The 17,384-nt window shown below is 39.2% G+C and overlaps 1 protein-coding gene across 2 annotated transcripts in view; it reads right to left on the bottom strand.

The window, feature by feature from the left end:
* Positions 1-17,384, bottom strand: part of tpk1 (thiamin pyrophosphokinase 1) — a 97,224-nt gene that overhangs the window by 71,174 nt on the left and 8,666 nt on the right. For both annotated transcript variants that reach the window (XM_041968443.1, XM_041968444.1), the window contains exons 3-4: positions 15,032-15,106; positions 794-863 (exon numbers count right to left, since the gene is read on the bottom strand). In XM_041968443.1, the coding sequence (XP_041824377.1) occupies positions 794-863; positions 15,032-15,106 (145 nt within the window). The remainder of the gene's footprint in view (positions 1-793; positions 864-15,031; positions 15,107-17,384) is intronic.

Genomic DNA, 17,384 nt, shown 5'->3' with positions numbered 1-17,384 from the left:
AATAAATCCCATCTTGAAACCTGTAATTTTCCACCACTGTTTATAAAACTGATCAACCTAGATTATGTGCATAAAAAAACATTGCTGCGATACCCAACTAAGAGGGTTTTTTGCTGTAATTATAATTTTACACCTGATCTCACTGTTACACTGACAAGTAACTTTATCTTTTTATAATATATAGCTGCTACTTATGTAAAGTTTATTAAGTTTCATAGTTTTGTTGTAAAATCTTTAATAATTAGGTTAATAATTAAAACTTTAAACTTTTTCCTTTATTTTAAGGACAGGAAATAAATTCTTATAGTACAAAAGTTTGTGGGCTCAAATGACATCACTTTGCAAACTTGTCCTCACCTCTGATTTCTACAACTTCAAATGGTTGTTATAGCGACAGATTTGCAACAACATGCAGGCAAACACCCATAACATCCCATTCACACCCTGGTGAAACACACAGCGATGTGCACAGCACCCTGGGTGTTAATGTGAAAGTGCTGACACTTCAGAGACCTGCTGATTCCCAGATCCATCTGTCCTGACAGCAGTCGTCCATTAGCCACAATAAATAAATAAATAAATAAAATGCTGCTGCAGAGTGCACACCTACATTATCATTTTTTTTATAACATGCAACTACGTACAAATGTTTGCAGATGTTAAATATGAGACTGCTAATACATCAGTTGCCAACATTTTATTAAATCAATGTCAAAACACGCATTAACTGCACAAACAGAAGCTTTTTGTTCAAAACACAACTAATTAACGGATGCAAATGTGGCTGACTCACCAGTCGCGATCTTCAGCGGTGAGGGTGTAAAGGTGATTGGCAGCTCCATCAGCGCATGCCCTCAAGAGAGCTAAAGACAGACAGGTATAAAGTACATTAGTCTGTGTAAATCAAACTGAATGAACTGAACACCTTAAATCTACTCAACCTTAACATAAAATAAGCTACAGTTATTTAGGACTGGCATTAACAATGTATTCTCTCAATGAACCCAACTTCACTGGCACAGAGGTGAGTCTAGGATGGATAAGCCTTAATGGTGTGTTGTTTCTTCACCAAATGTATCACGAAACATAACAGACTCATAAAATTGTGCAATTTAAAAATAGTACGTTGGACACCAACATCGGTTATCACAGGCTTTATGCTTAATAGCTGCTTCAATCACATTGTAAAAACCTACAAAGCTTGAATAAAGTCAAATTTAGTTTAAGTCCAAATGATTAAAAACAGTCCAAAAGCATGATATTTACATTTTCCGGAAATATTATTCATGTTCCATTTAAGTGTATGCAAAATATTTGCAGATGCATGCCTTTTCATTGCTTCTATTACATTCAAACTGAATAGGCAGCCTACTTTTTAAGCCCCCCTTTTGTGTTTGGAGCTGTTGCAGTTCACATTGGGGAAAACTTCAAAGAATCAGCTGAAGTTTTCCACTTGCACCTTGTTCAAAACTAACTAAAGTCTGCACCCAAAGAGACGTGCAACCCTTGAATGTTTGTTTTCTTTTTTGCCAGCTGGGTCCATTCCCCAAACCCTATGCATTTCTTACACAGAATATAATTCTGTCTTATGAGCATATGCATTTTTAAAAATGTTTGATTTGAACTTTTATTAACACTATAGTGCAAGTATAACTCAATGGGTATTTATTATATAATATTTCCATGCATCCTTAGGTGTTTAGTAATTTTTATCATTATTACTTATTCCTATCCTATCTTATCACTCATTATAGGACACTGAGAAATTTTTTCTTGTCACAACAGACTTTACACTTCAGGGGAAAGACATTTTGATTTGCAAATATCATAGGAATAAGCCAATTCAATTAAGTACCAAGTGAACTGTGAGATTACTTGAAGCATGTAAATATGCCGCTTGAATCGCACCTACATACTGTAAATTAACATTCCAACACATACGTGCCCTATTAGCACGGTCAATGGAGAGGAATGATTAGTCCAACAGAAGGATGTATCCTTCTACCAGCCATCAACACCAGCTTCTAAAAAACTGTGAGAATGAAGATGCATTTGCATAGATGTAAATAAGACACTCAAATTGAATATAGTGCTTTTACTCATAACCTCCAGCACCTGCTGTCTGTGTTTAGCATCAAAGAATGATGAGAAATGTAAATTACTCATTATCTCTGACAGAGAGCAAAAGGCAAAAAAAAAAAAAAAAAAAAAACTGAAATGAAAACTTCTGGGAAAAGAAACTTTTCTGTAAGTTTGGTGATAGACTGTAAAGCTATCAGTCATTATTTGTGTAGTATCTGCATGCACATACACACACAAAAACACACAGACACCTGAAATAACTTTCAGACATATAGGTCTCAAACATATTCCTGTCTGTCAATCATTTACTCAGCTGTGTGACTTACTTGGCATTTAAACAAAAACAAACACAACAAAAAATTAAACAAAGCACAGTAAATCTAAGACCATGTAAGTCTATAAATACCAACATCACAAAAATCATAAAAAAAAAAAATAAAAATAAATAATAATAATAATAGATTCAAGATTCAAAGCGTTTATTGTCACATGCACAGTAAGGAAACAGGTTTCCCTGTACAGTGAAATTCTTACTTTGCTGTCCACACTGAATGCCATAAATATTCAAAGTATATAGAAAAGACTCATTTAAGAAGAGCATGCAAAAGATTAAACATAAAATATAAACTATAGGCAAAATATAAGTAAAGTAATCTATGTACATAATGTGCAGCGTGCTACATAAACTGTGCAACATTCAGCATTGAATGATTAATTGTGCAAAAAAAAGAACTGTCATGAGGTAGACGGTATGATACATGTGCAAATACTGAATAATAATAATAAGGTGCATTGATAATGTAAACAGTCAGTATGTGTAAATGTTACAGTCCATTGTTATAGACTCCAGTCTGCTGTTAGCTGTTAAGGAGTCTGATGGCTGAGGGAAAGAAAGAGTTTCTGAGTCTGCTAGGCCTGCATTTCATACTCCTGTACCTCCGGCCTGAGGGGAGGAGAGTGAACAGTCCATGTTGAGGGTGGGTGGGGTCTTTGATGATGGAGGCAGCTCTCCTGAGGACTCTGCGCTGGTAGATGCTCTGCAGAGAGGGAAGGGGAGTCCTGGTGATCTTAGATGCAGTCTTCACCACTCTCTGCAGGCGTTTGTGGTCCGTTACAATAGAGCTGCCGTACCACACGGTGATGCAGCTGGTCAGGATTGACTCAACGAGGCAGCTGTAGAAGTTGCTGAGGATCTTCGGTGACATGCCGAACTTCCTCAGCCTCCTCAGGAAGTACAACCGCTGCTGAGCCTTCTTCACCAGCTGTGTGGTGTTAAGTGTCCAGGTGAGGTCCTCGCTGATGTGGACCCCCAGATATTTGAAGCTGCTCACCCTCTCCACTTCCAGCCCATGGATAAGCAGTGGATGATGAGGGTTCCTCTCGTTCCTCATGTCCACTATCATCTCCTTGGTCTTGTCTGTGTTGAGGGTGAGATTGTTGTCCTCACACCACGTCACCAGAGAGGCCACCTCCCTCCTGTAGGCTGCTTCGTCCCCACCTGTGATGCGTCCTATCACAGCGGTGTCGTCTGCAAGCTTCAGGATGATGTTGTCCTTGTGGGAGGCTGCACAGTCGTGGGTGTAGAGGATGGGACTGAGAACTCACCCCTGTGGTGTGCCAACGTTTGTGATGATACTGGCTGAGGTTCTGTTGCCTATCCTGACAGACTGAGGCCTGCCAGTCAGAAAGTCAAGAAGCCAGTCACAGAGGATGGGGTGTAGTCCGAGGGAGAACAGTTTGTGGGTGAGCTTGTGAGGGATGACCGTATTGAATGCAGAGCTGTAGTCAATAAAGAGCATCCTGATGTAGGAGTCTTTATTCTGCAGGTGTGAGAGGAAGATGTGCAGTGCAGCGGCGATGGCATCTGAGATGGACCTGTTGGGCCGGTAGGCGTACTGCAGGGGGTCCAGTGTGACTGGTAGGCAGCTCTGAATGTGGGTCAGCATCACTCTCTCGAAGCACTTCATAATGATTGGAGTGAGTGCTACTGGCCTGTAGTCATTCAGGCAGGTGGGGGGGGGGGCACTTCTTGGGAAGAGGGACAATGGTGGTGGTCTTGAAGCAGGAGGGAACAGTTCTCTGGGTAAGGGAGAGGTTGAATATGGAGGTGAGAATGTCTGTCAGCTCGTTGGCACATGCTCTGAGGGCTCGTCCAGGGATGTTGTCTGGCCCCGCCGCTTTGCGTGGGTTGATCCTCCTCAGGGCTTTGTTTACCTGGGCTGGTGAGACAACTGGTGAGGGGGAGGGGGGTGTGGAGGTCCAGGTGTCTGTGTCCCTCCTCTCTGTGTGGGGGGAGGCGGTCTGTAAAGCGGGTGTAGAATGTGTTCTAGTGATAATCTCTTAATTGGCTGGAACTATTTGACTTTTATCTTCCACGATTAAGAGAAAAATAAAAACATTATACTGAACAACTTTATCATATTTATATTTTAATGTAAGGTAAATTACATGTGGTGCTTCGGTGCACTCAAAGGCCAAGTCTTTTATGAAAAAGAAAAATCATAAAAATGTAACTAACCAACTAACAAGGACACAGAAAGTGCCAGGCAATAAGTCAGTAGTTGACAAGGTGATCACACATTTAAATTTGAGATAAAACTTTAAAAGCTCATGTTTGAAATTTAGTCCGCAATTTATTTTTATTTATTTATTTTGGTGTGTGTGTGTGTTTTTTTTAACCAACATTTTTTTTTAGAAATTGAGTGCATCTCCTTTCTCATAAAACATTTAGAAAATATGACCGGGAATAGAATAGCAGGGAGGTAGAAAGAGGGAGTGGGTGGCTGGGTCGGTCACATGCAGTTTATTGCCAGGGTGAGCTATTGAGCCACCCTTTATTAAAATATTTTAAATCATGTGCTATTTGCATTCATGTTCACTTAATAGCATTCTTGTTCTTGTGCTTTTAAATATTAGCACCACCACCGCATCAGAATAGGAAGTTGTATTTTTATAAAAAAGAAAGAAAATTGAGAGCAAGTTAATAAACCAGTCAGTTTAAACATGCTTATCCATTAACTCTGAATAGCTAGGTGTTTCTGAGCTTTCTCGTGGTACTGAATACTTAATACAGTATGGTGAAGTTAGTTTAATTAGGTTTTACTGAGCAGCTGGAGACAACAGCTTTGAACTGGTCAAAAGTTGTGGTTGTGTTCTATTTTCTAAAGACACAAGTCATTTTCTAAGAAATACTTGTATAACATCTGCTTCATTTCCTGAGAAAGTTTCACTAACGCTTGTGGGAACATCTGTCTTTCTAGATCTCTTACCATCCAATTTGTCTTCATCACACTAAATGGCTAAAGTGGATAATCTGAGCTTGAGAAATATCATCTCTCCATCTGCTCTCCATCCACAGGCAGTGAAAACGCAATTACTGTCATTTCCCCACTGGAAACAATAAATTGTTGGCTGTTCAAAATTGGCCACATGCACAACAGCCTTGAATCACTTTGCTTGTCTTCTTTCTCTTCAGAACATTTGAGTTTAAAATGCCCATCACATGTAAAGATAAACGCCGGTCATTGACAATATCACTAAGATCAACTATCATCAACTGCTGACAAAGGGAATAAATTGTTCAAATGCAATGTTTTCCTAAGAAACATTGGGTCATGGTGTCTAGATCAAGTTTCTCAAACCTGGTCCTCTGGGACCACTGCCCTGCATGTTTTAGTTCTGTCCAGCTCCAGCACACCTGATTCAGATTAACTAAACAGCTTGTCAAGTTTTTTTGCAAGCCTGCTAACGAGCCATTCATTTGACTCAGGTGTGTTAAAGAAGGATACCTCTAAAACATGCAGGGCAGTGGTCCCCGAGGACCAGGATTGAGAAACACTGGTGTAGATGGATCTTACTTTAACATGCACAAGACCAGAACCTACAATCTAAGGACTACATGGATCTGCTGACAAGTACCAAGCATTTACCAGACACTAGAAGATGTGTTGATGGTGTTTGATATGCGAAGACTGGGACAGCAGGAAGAGTCAGCAACAGCAGTCTTGTGAATAAACTAACCATCATAATCCCTCCTTGTAGGCTTCAGAATCAACTATAGTCATTATTTGATTTACATTCAATCACTCTTTTTCATGTTGCCGATAAGTTTGATGCAGACAAGGTAAAATGCACACTGATGTGGAAACACACACATACAGATTGCTGAGTGGTATATTCCAGGGCAGGCCTGTATTGATGAGGCTTCAGGGGAGGATTAATACCTGTCAACTTGGGGCTTTAGTGCAGAGCAGGAGAGGGCAAATGGTCACAAAAAGCTATGAAGAGATTATAGTCCTTATTATGATGCTTTGATGCCCTCCCTTCATCTGTTTGTACACCTATTCTGCTCCATCTGTTAGCCTGTCTCCAGATCCGCCATGATCTCTACACCTTTCCTTAAACTTGATTGATCTCTTGCACAAACGGCTTCGCTCTTGCTCTGTAAAGCCACCCTATCTTTCTTTGTTATTCTAAGTAGTACAGTTTTACCAGCTCATTCTCTTTTCCTTTTGCTTGTTGGGTTTCTAAATGTTCCTTGACGTTAATCCTCACTAACAGCTTTTTTTCTGTGGATCCCCCACACATCTGTTAACTCCATTTGTCACGTGTTCTTGCACGCAGTGCTGAAAGAGTATGTGCGCATGCTGACTTTTTTCAGCCCCTTCACCTGACTGGATGAAGTTCTAAAACTTCAACAAAAGCAAACTTTTTAGGCATCAATAAATGATGAAGTGAGACAGTTACAATCAACACTGGTGTGTTTCACAGATTGCTTTATGAGACTTGTTTATGTCGTTGCACAGATGGAGCATCTCAAGGTAAGTGAATAAGTTGACTGACTGGGTGAATGAGTGGGTGAATGAGTGGGTGAGCGATGAATTAGATAAGAGAGAGGGTGCATGAGCGAGATAAGCAGCCTGATTTAACTTAACAACATCACACCCGACATCAGTAAATGAGGTTCCCTTTGATCAGTGTTGCGCTCTTGTAGCCTCAGTCGCTCCTGCGCTCCCTGCTGCTTTACCTCTCCCACAGGTGAAGAAGTGGAGGCCCAAGGGCAGCACATCAGAGGACCTGACAGTTGCGTGTGTATATTTGTGTAAGACCGTGGATGTCTGTGTCTTTAAAGGTGCAGACCTGGCTATGATGCCTCCAGGTAAACAACCATCTGGAAAATGACACACTCAGACATGCTCATGTGCACACTGGCATCTGCTTATCACACACACTTTATTAAAATTACATGCCATTTCAACTGAGGAATGACAAACTTGCTTTAAGCAGGTTTACCATCAAACTGTGAGGCATCTGAGATCTGCCGATCACATGCAATCACTAGCCCATCAAAACTTCTTTAAATTCTACGAGAATCTGTGCTGAGAGCAAAATTAATTAAGAAAGCCGCCCATCTTCTGAGATCCAGAACACAGCATTGCTTGTGGTACTTTAGGAAGCACTAAAATCTCTCTGAAGCTGTTTTTTCTTTGTAAAATTATCTAAGAAGGAACAAATAAACAGATATTCGACATGACGACATCAAGCTGCATCACACTGACAAAGTACATCATTCTCATAACATGATTCACTTAGTTGGCGTCATGATTTAGTGTATAATTCATGGCTCCTTCAGTTAAATAAGCAAATATTTGTACAACATTTTCTGTAAGGTTACTGCAAGGTTACCTTTCATTATTGTTTTAAAAGTAAGTGGCATGAAGCAAGAGTTTTTGGGACTCTCAGACAATCTTCACCAATATCATTTTTAATGTTTCCATGCTCCAACACAAATGATTCACATAAAATGGATCCAACAGTCTATCAAGTTCTGCACAGTGCCTCATTCATTTGAATCCGGTGTGTTCAAGTTCAAGCTCAAGTTTAATTATGTAGCACATTTTCTGCAACAGCAGTTGCCCAAAGTGCTGAACAATAGAACAACAAACACTCCACAGTTGAAAATAAAACACTACACAACAAAACAATAAAAATGAATAAAAATTAAATCAGTAAAAAATAAAATTGATAAAAAGATAAAATAAAAAATAAAAAAAATCAATAAAACTTGAATAAAAAGTAAAACATGTGAATGTCAAGCTCAGTTTTGTTGAAAATAAAATCTTGTACTGGAAACCTAAAACTAACAGGAAGCCAGTGCAAATAGGCAAGCACAGGGATGATGCGATCGTGTCGTCCCTGTAAGCAATTGAGCAGCAGCATTTTGGGCAAGCTGCAGTCGGTGCAGAGATGACTGGTTAATACCATAATATAGAGAGTTGCAATAATCTATGTGGTACATAATGAGCAGGTGGTGCCTAGTTTTAGGCACATGCAAAAGCAACATGCTGGTTGCCCTCAGCTTTCTGGCTGGAGTGTAGAAATTATACAGTTCAGAAAAGTAATGGTTCTAGTCCATCGAGTAAAGTCAGCAATAAAATTTTAAGTTTAATCATGTAGCGATCAGGAAGCCAATGAAGGGAGGAAAGCACAGGAGTAATGTGGTGTCTCTATTTCTTCCCTGGAGGAAAATGAGCAGCTGCACATGGATGACTGGTTTCTATGCACAAAGTTACAATAATAAATAAAATCTGTTTATTTTTATTCAATGTGAGGACGTTTTAGAAAATGGGTTTTATGTCTTTTAAACTTTTAAGCATGGATGCAGTCAATCTTTAGTATTTAGATTTAGGGGCAAGTACATTTGCAAATTATCTACAAAACAGTTAAATGAAATGTTATATTTCACAAAGATCTACGCCAAGTAAAATTGGGCCCAAAACAGAACCCTGATGGACACCTCAGGTAAGTAAAGCCATCTCCGATTCTACACACTAAGGTTGTCAAAGCTCTGAGGTGATAGAAACCCTGTAAGGCAGTGGGACAGGATGGTGTACCAGACTCCTAGAAATTCCTTTAAGTGTTTAGAGAAAAGCTGGTCCTCACACACAAACTCTGTGGAGACACTGATGACTTCACTTGAAGTTATTACATTCAAGTTAATCAAAATATTAGAAAATATTTATTTATTATTCTTCAATATTTACAATTTTCCATAGGAAAAGGTGTTGAGAATCTATCATACTAGATATAAGCTGGAATGCTCTGGAGAATCTTCACCTTGGATATGCACTCAGAGCCTTTAATGAGATTTAGCTATAGTTAATCTGTTTTTGTTGCAGGTAACTTTTTTTAATGTGGGTTTCAAATATACATTTATGTTTGTCTCCCTGAGCAGACTCAAAGAGACCCAAAGACTGTTTATCTCAGAAAGCAGACGACCTTTGGTGTGAAATCTGATGGGAACATTTGCTTTGTCAAATGTCATTTAGCATTTTGTAGAGGCCCTCTAGTGTAACAAACCAAGACAGCAACGTCTATCTAACCAAATGACTGCTGTGAGATGAAAAACAGCTCAGATGCCTCTTGGGTTTTTGCTAAACTGATAAGAATATCAAAGACCTGTTAATTAAAATTCCTTCTGAAATGGGCTTGATTGGTTTTTCATTATAGTTTACCTTCAAAGTTATTTTGTTCGCAAATCTTTTTGCCTGATTGCATAATTGTGTTGGGTGCATTTTATTAATAAATGAGTATGTTCACATGTGTTTTGTCACCTCGTGGTCTCCGCATGGTTGGATGTCCCTTATCCAAGTTATGCATATTTTGTTACTAAGGTTGTTTCTAGGAAAAAGTCCAGTTCAGCCACTTTATAGACTTTAGACAACTCTAAAAGTCTGGAGATCTAAGTATTTAGGTTTCTAAGTTTCATTACATTTTTAAACCCTTTCACACATGCGGCGCATTTTTCTTAATAGTTTTTTTACACTTACACCTCTGATACAAGAAAAAATTTTATTTTTTTATTTTTCAGCCACAAAAAAACAGTCAGAAAACTTGGATCCAGCAGGGAGCTGAGGTGAACAGGAATGGGGAATGATAATATGTTATCAATGCAACTGATAATAAATTGTGAATAAAAGAGAGAAAAGAAAAAAAAATGCCATTATTAATTCTGCCTGTTGATCTGTTTTTTTTTCTCTTATCAAATCTTGACATAATTTTTTAGATAACAACTTTGAATCTTTGTCAACTCCACACAATGTGAACGAATACAGTATATTCAGATCAAAAATATCTTCAAACTGCTATAGATAGATAAATAGATTGGTTTGAAAAAGAGAAAATAATACATCACTTAATATAAAAACTCTAGATGTTTACATACAGGTAGGTCTGTCCTATGATCTGTTACTCTTATTGGCCTTTTGAATACAGACAGAGATTGTGCCATTGCCATGTTTCTTCATGAAATTTAGCAATACTTTCAGAAACAAACAGACGCACATGTCTGACATTGTTTGTAGTCAGTGAGCGAGCTTACACCTGTCGGCACCAAGCCCAGCATGATTCTGATGGTTTGGAAAATGGGGAACCAGCTCCTGAATGGAAGCGTTTTTTGAATCCCGCCGCTAGATGTGAAAGTGAGTGAGCACAGTTTTAGCCATTTTCAACAATAATCATCAAAATGCCTTTGGGCGTAACAGCTATTCTATTAAAACTAAGGCCATTCTGTGCCGGATACTGTATGCTTAAATATATAACTGGAAAGCACATGGCTTTTATGAAATATTTTCCACCCTTCACAGAGCTATGAGCTGTATGTCATTTCTGTGTCAGAGGTGTGCAGCAGTGAAAAGGCCTTTAGGGAGAGCTACAAATAACTACCTAGGTGCAGCACACTGAAGTACTTCATATTTGCTCTTATTTTAGACTGCTCAGAGCATTTTCTCAAGCAGCAGAGGGCTATCTGCTACATAGTACCCAGTAGCTCAGAAACAATCAGTGCTGAAGGTGGACTTACCATGAGCTGAGAGCATGAGTTGATACTAATTACAAATTGAGTTCATACCCATATTAAGGATGTCTAAATGTTGTGCTATTATTACTACGTTACAATGTCTGTCAAAGAGCCTGCAATAGGATTTTGTGGTTGTCCACTAAAAGTGCAGAGCAGCAATACCAACAACAAAACTTCATTTTGTGGAGAGCAGGGCTGAAAAATGGTACCAGCATAGATCTGGGGTCTCATTTTTAAAACATTGGTTATCTGTACTAAAAGTGTACGTTCACCCAAAAGATGAAAATTGCGTTCACACCTGCACAGCTGCAGAGTCAAAAATAAAATGCATGTGGCAATGTGTTGCATGTGGGGTGCAGTTAGTCAGAACTGTAGCAGAAATAAAGTAGACACATTTAGAGAGGACAGACCTTGGTCAAGACGTTTTTTTTTTTTTTTTTTTCCCTCTTTCTCCCAGTGATTGTGGGTATTATTTTTTAGTAGAAGCTGTAATGGCAAAATTATCCCCCCATATTAAAGAATCCTTTAAAAATGTATAGTGACAGTTGTGAGTGACAAATCTAATACATTATTAATTTTTTCATTCTCTGTACAGCTTAGTCCATTACGGGTTGCGGGTAAGTGCTGGAGCTTATCTCAGGAATTTTAGCAGGTGAGAGGCAGGGTACACCCTGGACAGGTCACCAGTCTATCGCAGGGCCAAGACAAAAGGGGACAAACAGCCATTCATGCACACACTCACTCCTCAGGAGAATTTAGAGTGACAAATTAACATAACAATTAACCTAACATGCATGTCTAATACATTAAAAGATATTTTAAAATCAACCTCTGCATTGTTGTTATCGCAAACGCTGCATTCTATTCTATTCTATTCTACAGTCATTTAGCAGACGCTTTTATCCAAAGCGACTTACATTTGAGAGTAAGAACAACACAAGCATGAATTCAAACAAGATGGGAAGTCATAATTAAGTGGTAGTCAGACTGCTTTGAGTCCAGTTGGACCCAGATGCTGTCATGTTTTGCTAGAGGCAGTACATATATATATATATATATTTTTTTTAAGTCATTTTATTTAAATACAAGATCACAATTTCATCACACAATATCAACTTGGTCATAAGTGCATGATTTCATCACACAATATCATCTTGGGCATAGGTGCACACAGCTTCTTCAGTACTTGGTTGAGCCAAAGAGCTGGACAAATCTTTCTAACTCATTTAGTTAAGCTAAATGTGGAAATGCTCCTTAAACAACTGAGTCTTTAGCTTGCTCTTAAAAGTGGATAAGGACTCTGCGGATCGGACGGAGTTTGGTAGATCGTTCCACCACCGGGGAACAACAGAGGAGAAGAGTCTAGCTACTGATTTTGCGCCACGTTGTGGTGGGAGCACTAGGCGTCTTTCGCTGGCAGAGTGTAACTGTCGAGAGGGAGTGTAGCTCTGGATTAAGGAGTGAAGGTAGACCGGAGCCGTTTGGGTTATTGTTTTGTAAGCCAGAAGCAGAGCTTTGAATTTGATGCGTGCTGCAACTGGAAGCCAGTGAAGAGCGATTAGCAGCGGAGTGACATGAGCTCTTTTGGACTGGTTGAAGACCAGACGTGCTGCTGCATTCTGGATAATCTGCAGAGGTTTAACTGAGCATGCAGGCAGGCCAGCCAGTAAGGAGTTGCAGTAGTCAATGCGTGAAATGACCAGAGCCTGGACCAGGAGCTGGGTCGTGTGTTCAGTCAGGTAGGGTCTGATCCGCCTGATGTTGTACAGAGCAAATCGGCAAGACCGGGAAACTGAGGCAACATGGTCCTTAAAGGTCAGCTGGTTGTCTACCATGACACCAAGATTCCTGGTAGAAGACGTAGGCACAAGTGTGATAGAGTCAAGCTGCACGCTTATCTGTGGCGGTAAAGAAGGATTGGCTGGAAAGACAATAAGCTCAGTCTTGGACAGATTTAGCTGAAGGTGGCGATCCTTCATCCATGCGGAGATATCAGCAAGGCATGCTGATATTCGCATTGAGACGGTTGTGTCGTCAGGTGGGAAAGAAAGGAAAAGCTGAGTGTCATCTGCATAGCAGTGGTAGGAGAAACCATGAGAGCTAATGACTTCACCGAGTGAGGAGGTGTATAGTGAAAAGAGAAGAGGGCCAAGCACCGAGCCCTGAGGCACCCCTGTTGTCAGCCCATGTGATCTGGACATTCCCCCTTGCCAAGATACTTTGAATGATCTCCCTGTGAGGTAGAACGTAAACCATGAGAGGACAGATCCTGAGATGCCAAGCTCCAAGAGTTTGGAGAACAGTATATGATGGTTAACCGTGTCAAAGGCAGCAGACAGGTCCAGTAGTATAAGGACTGAGGATTGACCAGTGGATCTGGCAAGTCATAGGGAATCAGTAACTGACAGGAGAGCAGTTTCAGTAGAGTGACCTTGCGTTACATCCTCACAGATCCTTGCTTCTGTGTAAAGACTTCCTGTTGGGGAGGGGGCTGTATAAGAATGTAAGTTTCACCGTTTAACGTCAACAGCTGGAAGGGGGGCTGAAATATTTAATATCTGTAGCATGTGTTTTTGTACATGCAAATGTTTGGGATTGTTGCTTGTTTTGGGTAAAGTGATCTTCTCCCTGTTTTCCTTCTGTGTTTCATCTCAGCTAATCTGTTCTGTGAATCCAAGTGGTGCTGCAACATTCACCCCAGTGTCTGAGAGAAGAGCGAACTGCTTATTTTATTTAACTTATTTAACTTTTTTTTAAATTTGATGATTGTTTTTATAATTAACTTTTGGCTGAATGGTGAACAGCACATTTGTGTGTGATATAACAAAGCATAGATTTATATTTGCTTTACTCAGACTTTAGGGGAAAACTTGGGGTGGCTCAAAAAATTGACTTCACAGCATGCTAAGCCTCTAGTTTAATTCAATTTTTTTACAAACTTAGTATGTCTACTTGGACCCTTCTCAACAACTTCACAAGCAAAAGTAGCTAGCCATTGTTCAAGTAAGCTTGAGAGAGTAAAGGTAAGACAAGTTGCGGCCAGTCACACACCACCACACACTTGTAGATGCCCTTAGACATGACTTATCCATTTATGTGAGTAACTACTATATTTTAGATAATCCCTAATTTACCTTTAACTCCATATTAATTAAAAAAGCACATGCATAGCTGACAAAAAAAGAAACCTTAAGAATAACCTTGTGCTGACAAAATATGATAAGCAGGTCTGTGACATCATTTATCCTCTTAACTCGGCTCAATCCTTATACTCTATATAATTAGCGCTCATCTGAAGCTTGTTCATAGCAATTTGCTGTTGTAACGAGCACCATATGGTTGTGACTGGGTTGTCTTTAAATGAAGAGCTAAGATATATCACATGTCTGCAATGTGATATTCTACTTGTTCAACAGGTGTTAAAGAAATGATGGATGATACAGCGGTTAGGGATAACGAGCAATGCTGTCTTGTAAGGTTTAACCTTAAAATGTGTTTTGTTCTCCTCCTCTAAGTGGCACTCTGCTGTGTGCCTCCCCTGCCTTCAAGCCAACAGATGCAGTCACACGGGGAGGATGGAAGAGAAATGAAAGGAAGTCGGACAAAAGAAAAACAATTACAGCCCAGTGATGTCCCTGACCAGAGCCCATGCTCCTTATTATTACACTTAATAACTTCCTGAGATTCTATAATTAAAATGAACAATAATTCAGTTTTCTACTCAGTACTTCATTGTCCAATAATAGACTGGACATTTTTAATAGAAATGCCTGTCATTTTAAATTATTTTGGCTTTGTATGCTCAGCTCATGAAGCAACCAAAGTCATTAGAATAAATATAAAGACAAATTTGCTGAGAGGAAAATTATTTCCTTAAAGAAATCACAGGTATCAGGTGGATTGAAGGTGGGGAAGGACCATTTAAAACTACATGGCATCAAATTAAAATTTTGCACAATCAAGCATGCTAGAGAGCACAATAGTACAAAAACAACTGGAGAATACATCCAACATTCAAACCCATGCAAATGGGATTTAAGTCATATAAAAGGAACATTTCCAATCAATCTTTATGATTTGTGAGATATCTACCTTTACTCCAGAGAATGTGAAGGTATTCTTTATCAAGGGGCTGGTTGAGAATGATTAGACAGATCCTCTGTGTCCCTGCAGGAGACAGAGGAGAATTAGGACATAAGACAGACAACAGACAAAGCACAATAACCAAATATTAAAATAAAAGCTACGAAAGAACATATTATTACTTCAATTTTCAAGACAATACTTTCTAAATGCAAACTGGAGGCTTTTGTTCACGGCACTGAATGTGCTCAAAGAGAAAATTAAAAAGCTGTAATAATGAGGCCATTATCACCCTCTGCAGAAAGATGGGAAAAAAAAAGGGCGAAGGATTAAAAACAGAAACCCTTCCAAGTAAGTTTTTATTTCATCATGAGACTTCAAAATTCTTTACATTTGATCTAATTAAGCTGCAAGTGGTTTGTGTGTAACATCAATAATAAGCCCAAATTGGGAAGAAACCGTACATATTCATCTCACGCAATGAGTTTCATGAACTACACCTTCACTCACCTTGACCAGGCTCACAATCACTGTCCAAGACCTCAAAAAATAAGTGGAAATCTATGCACACATTTAATCAATTTTCATCTGAATATCTTGACCTTGGTTACACCCAGAGCTGTAGCTACATAGCAAAGAAAAACACTTTCAAAATTGTGACACGAACAGGATCTCTCATCCTCAGGTACCTTCCTTGTTTCTTTGTCAAGTTCTGTCTTACAGTGCAGCATTTCATAAACCTTTTCATTCCCCCACCCCCCATCAATCTTGCTTTTAGCTGTTATTTTGCTCTGCTGCTAATGCAGATCCCTTAACTAATATTTTAGCACTGTAATTTATCTATCTGTCTCTCTGCAGGAGATGGATGGGAAGGGAGGGAGGCAAAGAAAGAAAAGAAAAACATGCATTTATTGATAACATAAGAGCTGCTAGAAAATCCTTAATGGACCAAATATGAAAGCACTGCCTCTATTCCCCTCGCCTTCAAACTTCCCACTGCTTATTCATTTGTCTGTGCTTCTCATATCTGCTGCTATAAATGATTTGTAATCCATTTTAAAGTTGCCTTCAACAGCAAAGTGAAAATCCCAAATCCAAGTAACATGTTCCAATTATATATTCTCATGTAAATTTCACAGACACCATATGGAAAAATGTATGATTTCCAATACACTTTTATTGTTGTTGAAGCCAGAAAAAAAATAGTAGGGACGAAAACATACCCATAAAATATACTTTATTAAAAAATATACTGTTTTTAGCTGTCATGAATTTCTCCTGGCAGAATCACTCTCAAGTTTTCAAGAAAAAGAAAAATAAATGAAAAGAAAAAAATCACCCTTTATGGATTTATACCCTCTGGTATAAAGAGTGTATCCCAGCTTGGCTGAGTTAAAAAGCATCCTTTAGGTTTGCCTCTTTGCTGCAGCGGTGGGCTTGATGTTGTTAAAAAAGTTCACATCCCTGGAAGGTCACTTCAAATACGAAAGTCAATCCCTCACCCGTGTTAAAAGAGGATGTAAAGGCAAAGGAGGAATAAAAGAAAGGAGGACACAGGGAGGGGCAGGTGAAGAGAAGAAAGAGGAGGAGCAGATTTGTCAGTCTGCTCTCTTAATTGGCTGGAAAAGTACAGAGAACAAAAGACAAACTCAACCAGCCGTGACTTTTCAGATAACCTCTGATCACACACGCACACACAAGGAAGTGCATGGCCTTTCGTGTACTGTTTTCAAAGAAATGTCACCTTGGGATTTTAAAAGTGTGAGACAGCATAAATACCACAAACAGAAACATACACACACACACACACTAAATCCAAGCACATAAGCTAGCACATAGATATTCCAGGAATAGGCATTTATAATTAAAATGGTGAAATTTATGAGGCTAACTGTGCACACCAGGGAGTTTAAAATGCAGACATCCAGGGGCTGTTTTCATATTCTCCTCCGAGAGTCTAGATAAGCATTTCCTGCAAGAGATTAAACAGAAGACACCATAGAAATATATTCCAAATTTAACTAATGGAGGGAAAAGTGTCTGACTATACTGTAGAGTTGTAGGAAAAGATTTTATGATGCAGGAGTTTGTAAACACCTTTGTTTTTCTTTGATGGCAAATGACAAACTTGTGAACAAAATGAAATCATCAGGATTTGTTTGCTCAGGTTTTCTCAGATTGTTTGTTCACCCCTTGAGATCTTTAGACTAAATCATGCGAGCAAACTTCTGTAATGCTTAGTTAATGTATTCCAGCAAACATTTCTTTCACTAGATGCTTCAAATGTGCTGATGGCTTCCGAACAGAAGTGGATGTCTCTTGAGTGATGTTGACCTTGGTCCGTTACCAATTTTCAAGCTGA

Source organism: Melanotaenia boesemani, chromosome 18, assembly GCF_017639745.1.
Source record: "Melanotaenia boesemani isolate fMelBoe1 chromosome 18, fMelBoe1.pri, whole genome shotgun sequence".
In the NCBI taxonomy this organism is placed as follows: Eukaryota; Metazoa; Chordata; class Actinopteri; order Atheriniformes; family Melanotaeniidae; genus Melanotaenia; species Melanotaenia boesemani.
This window is presented reverse-complemented; position numbering and strand designations above follow the sequence as displayed.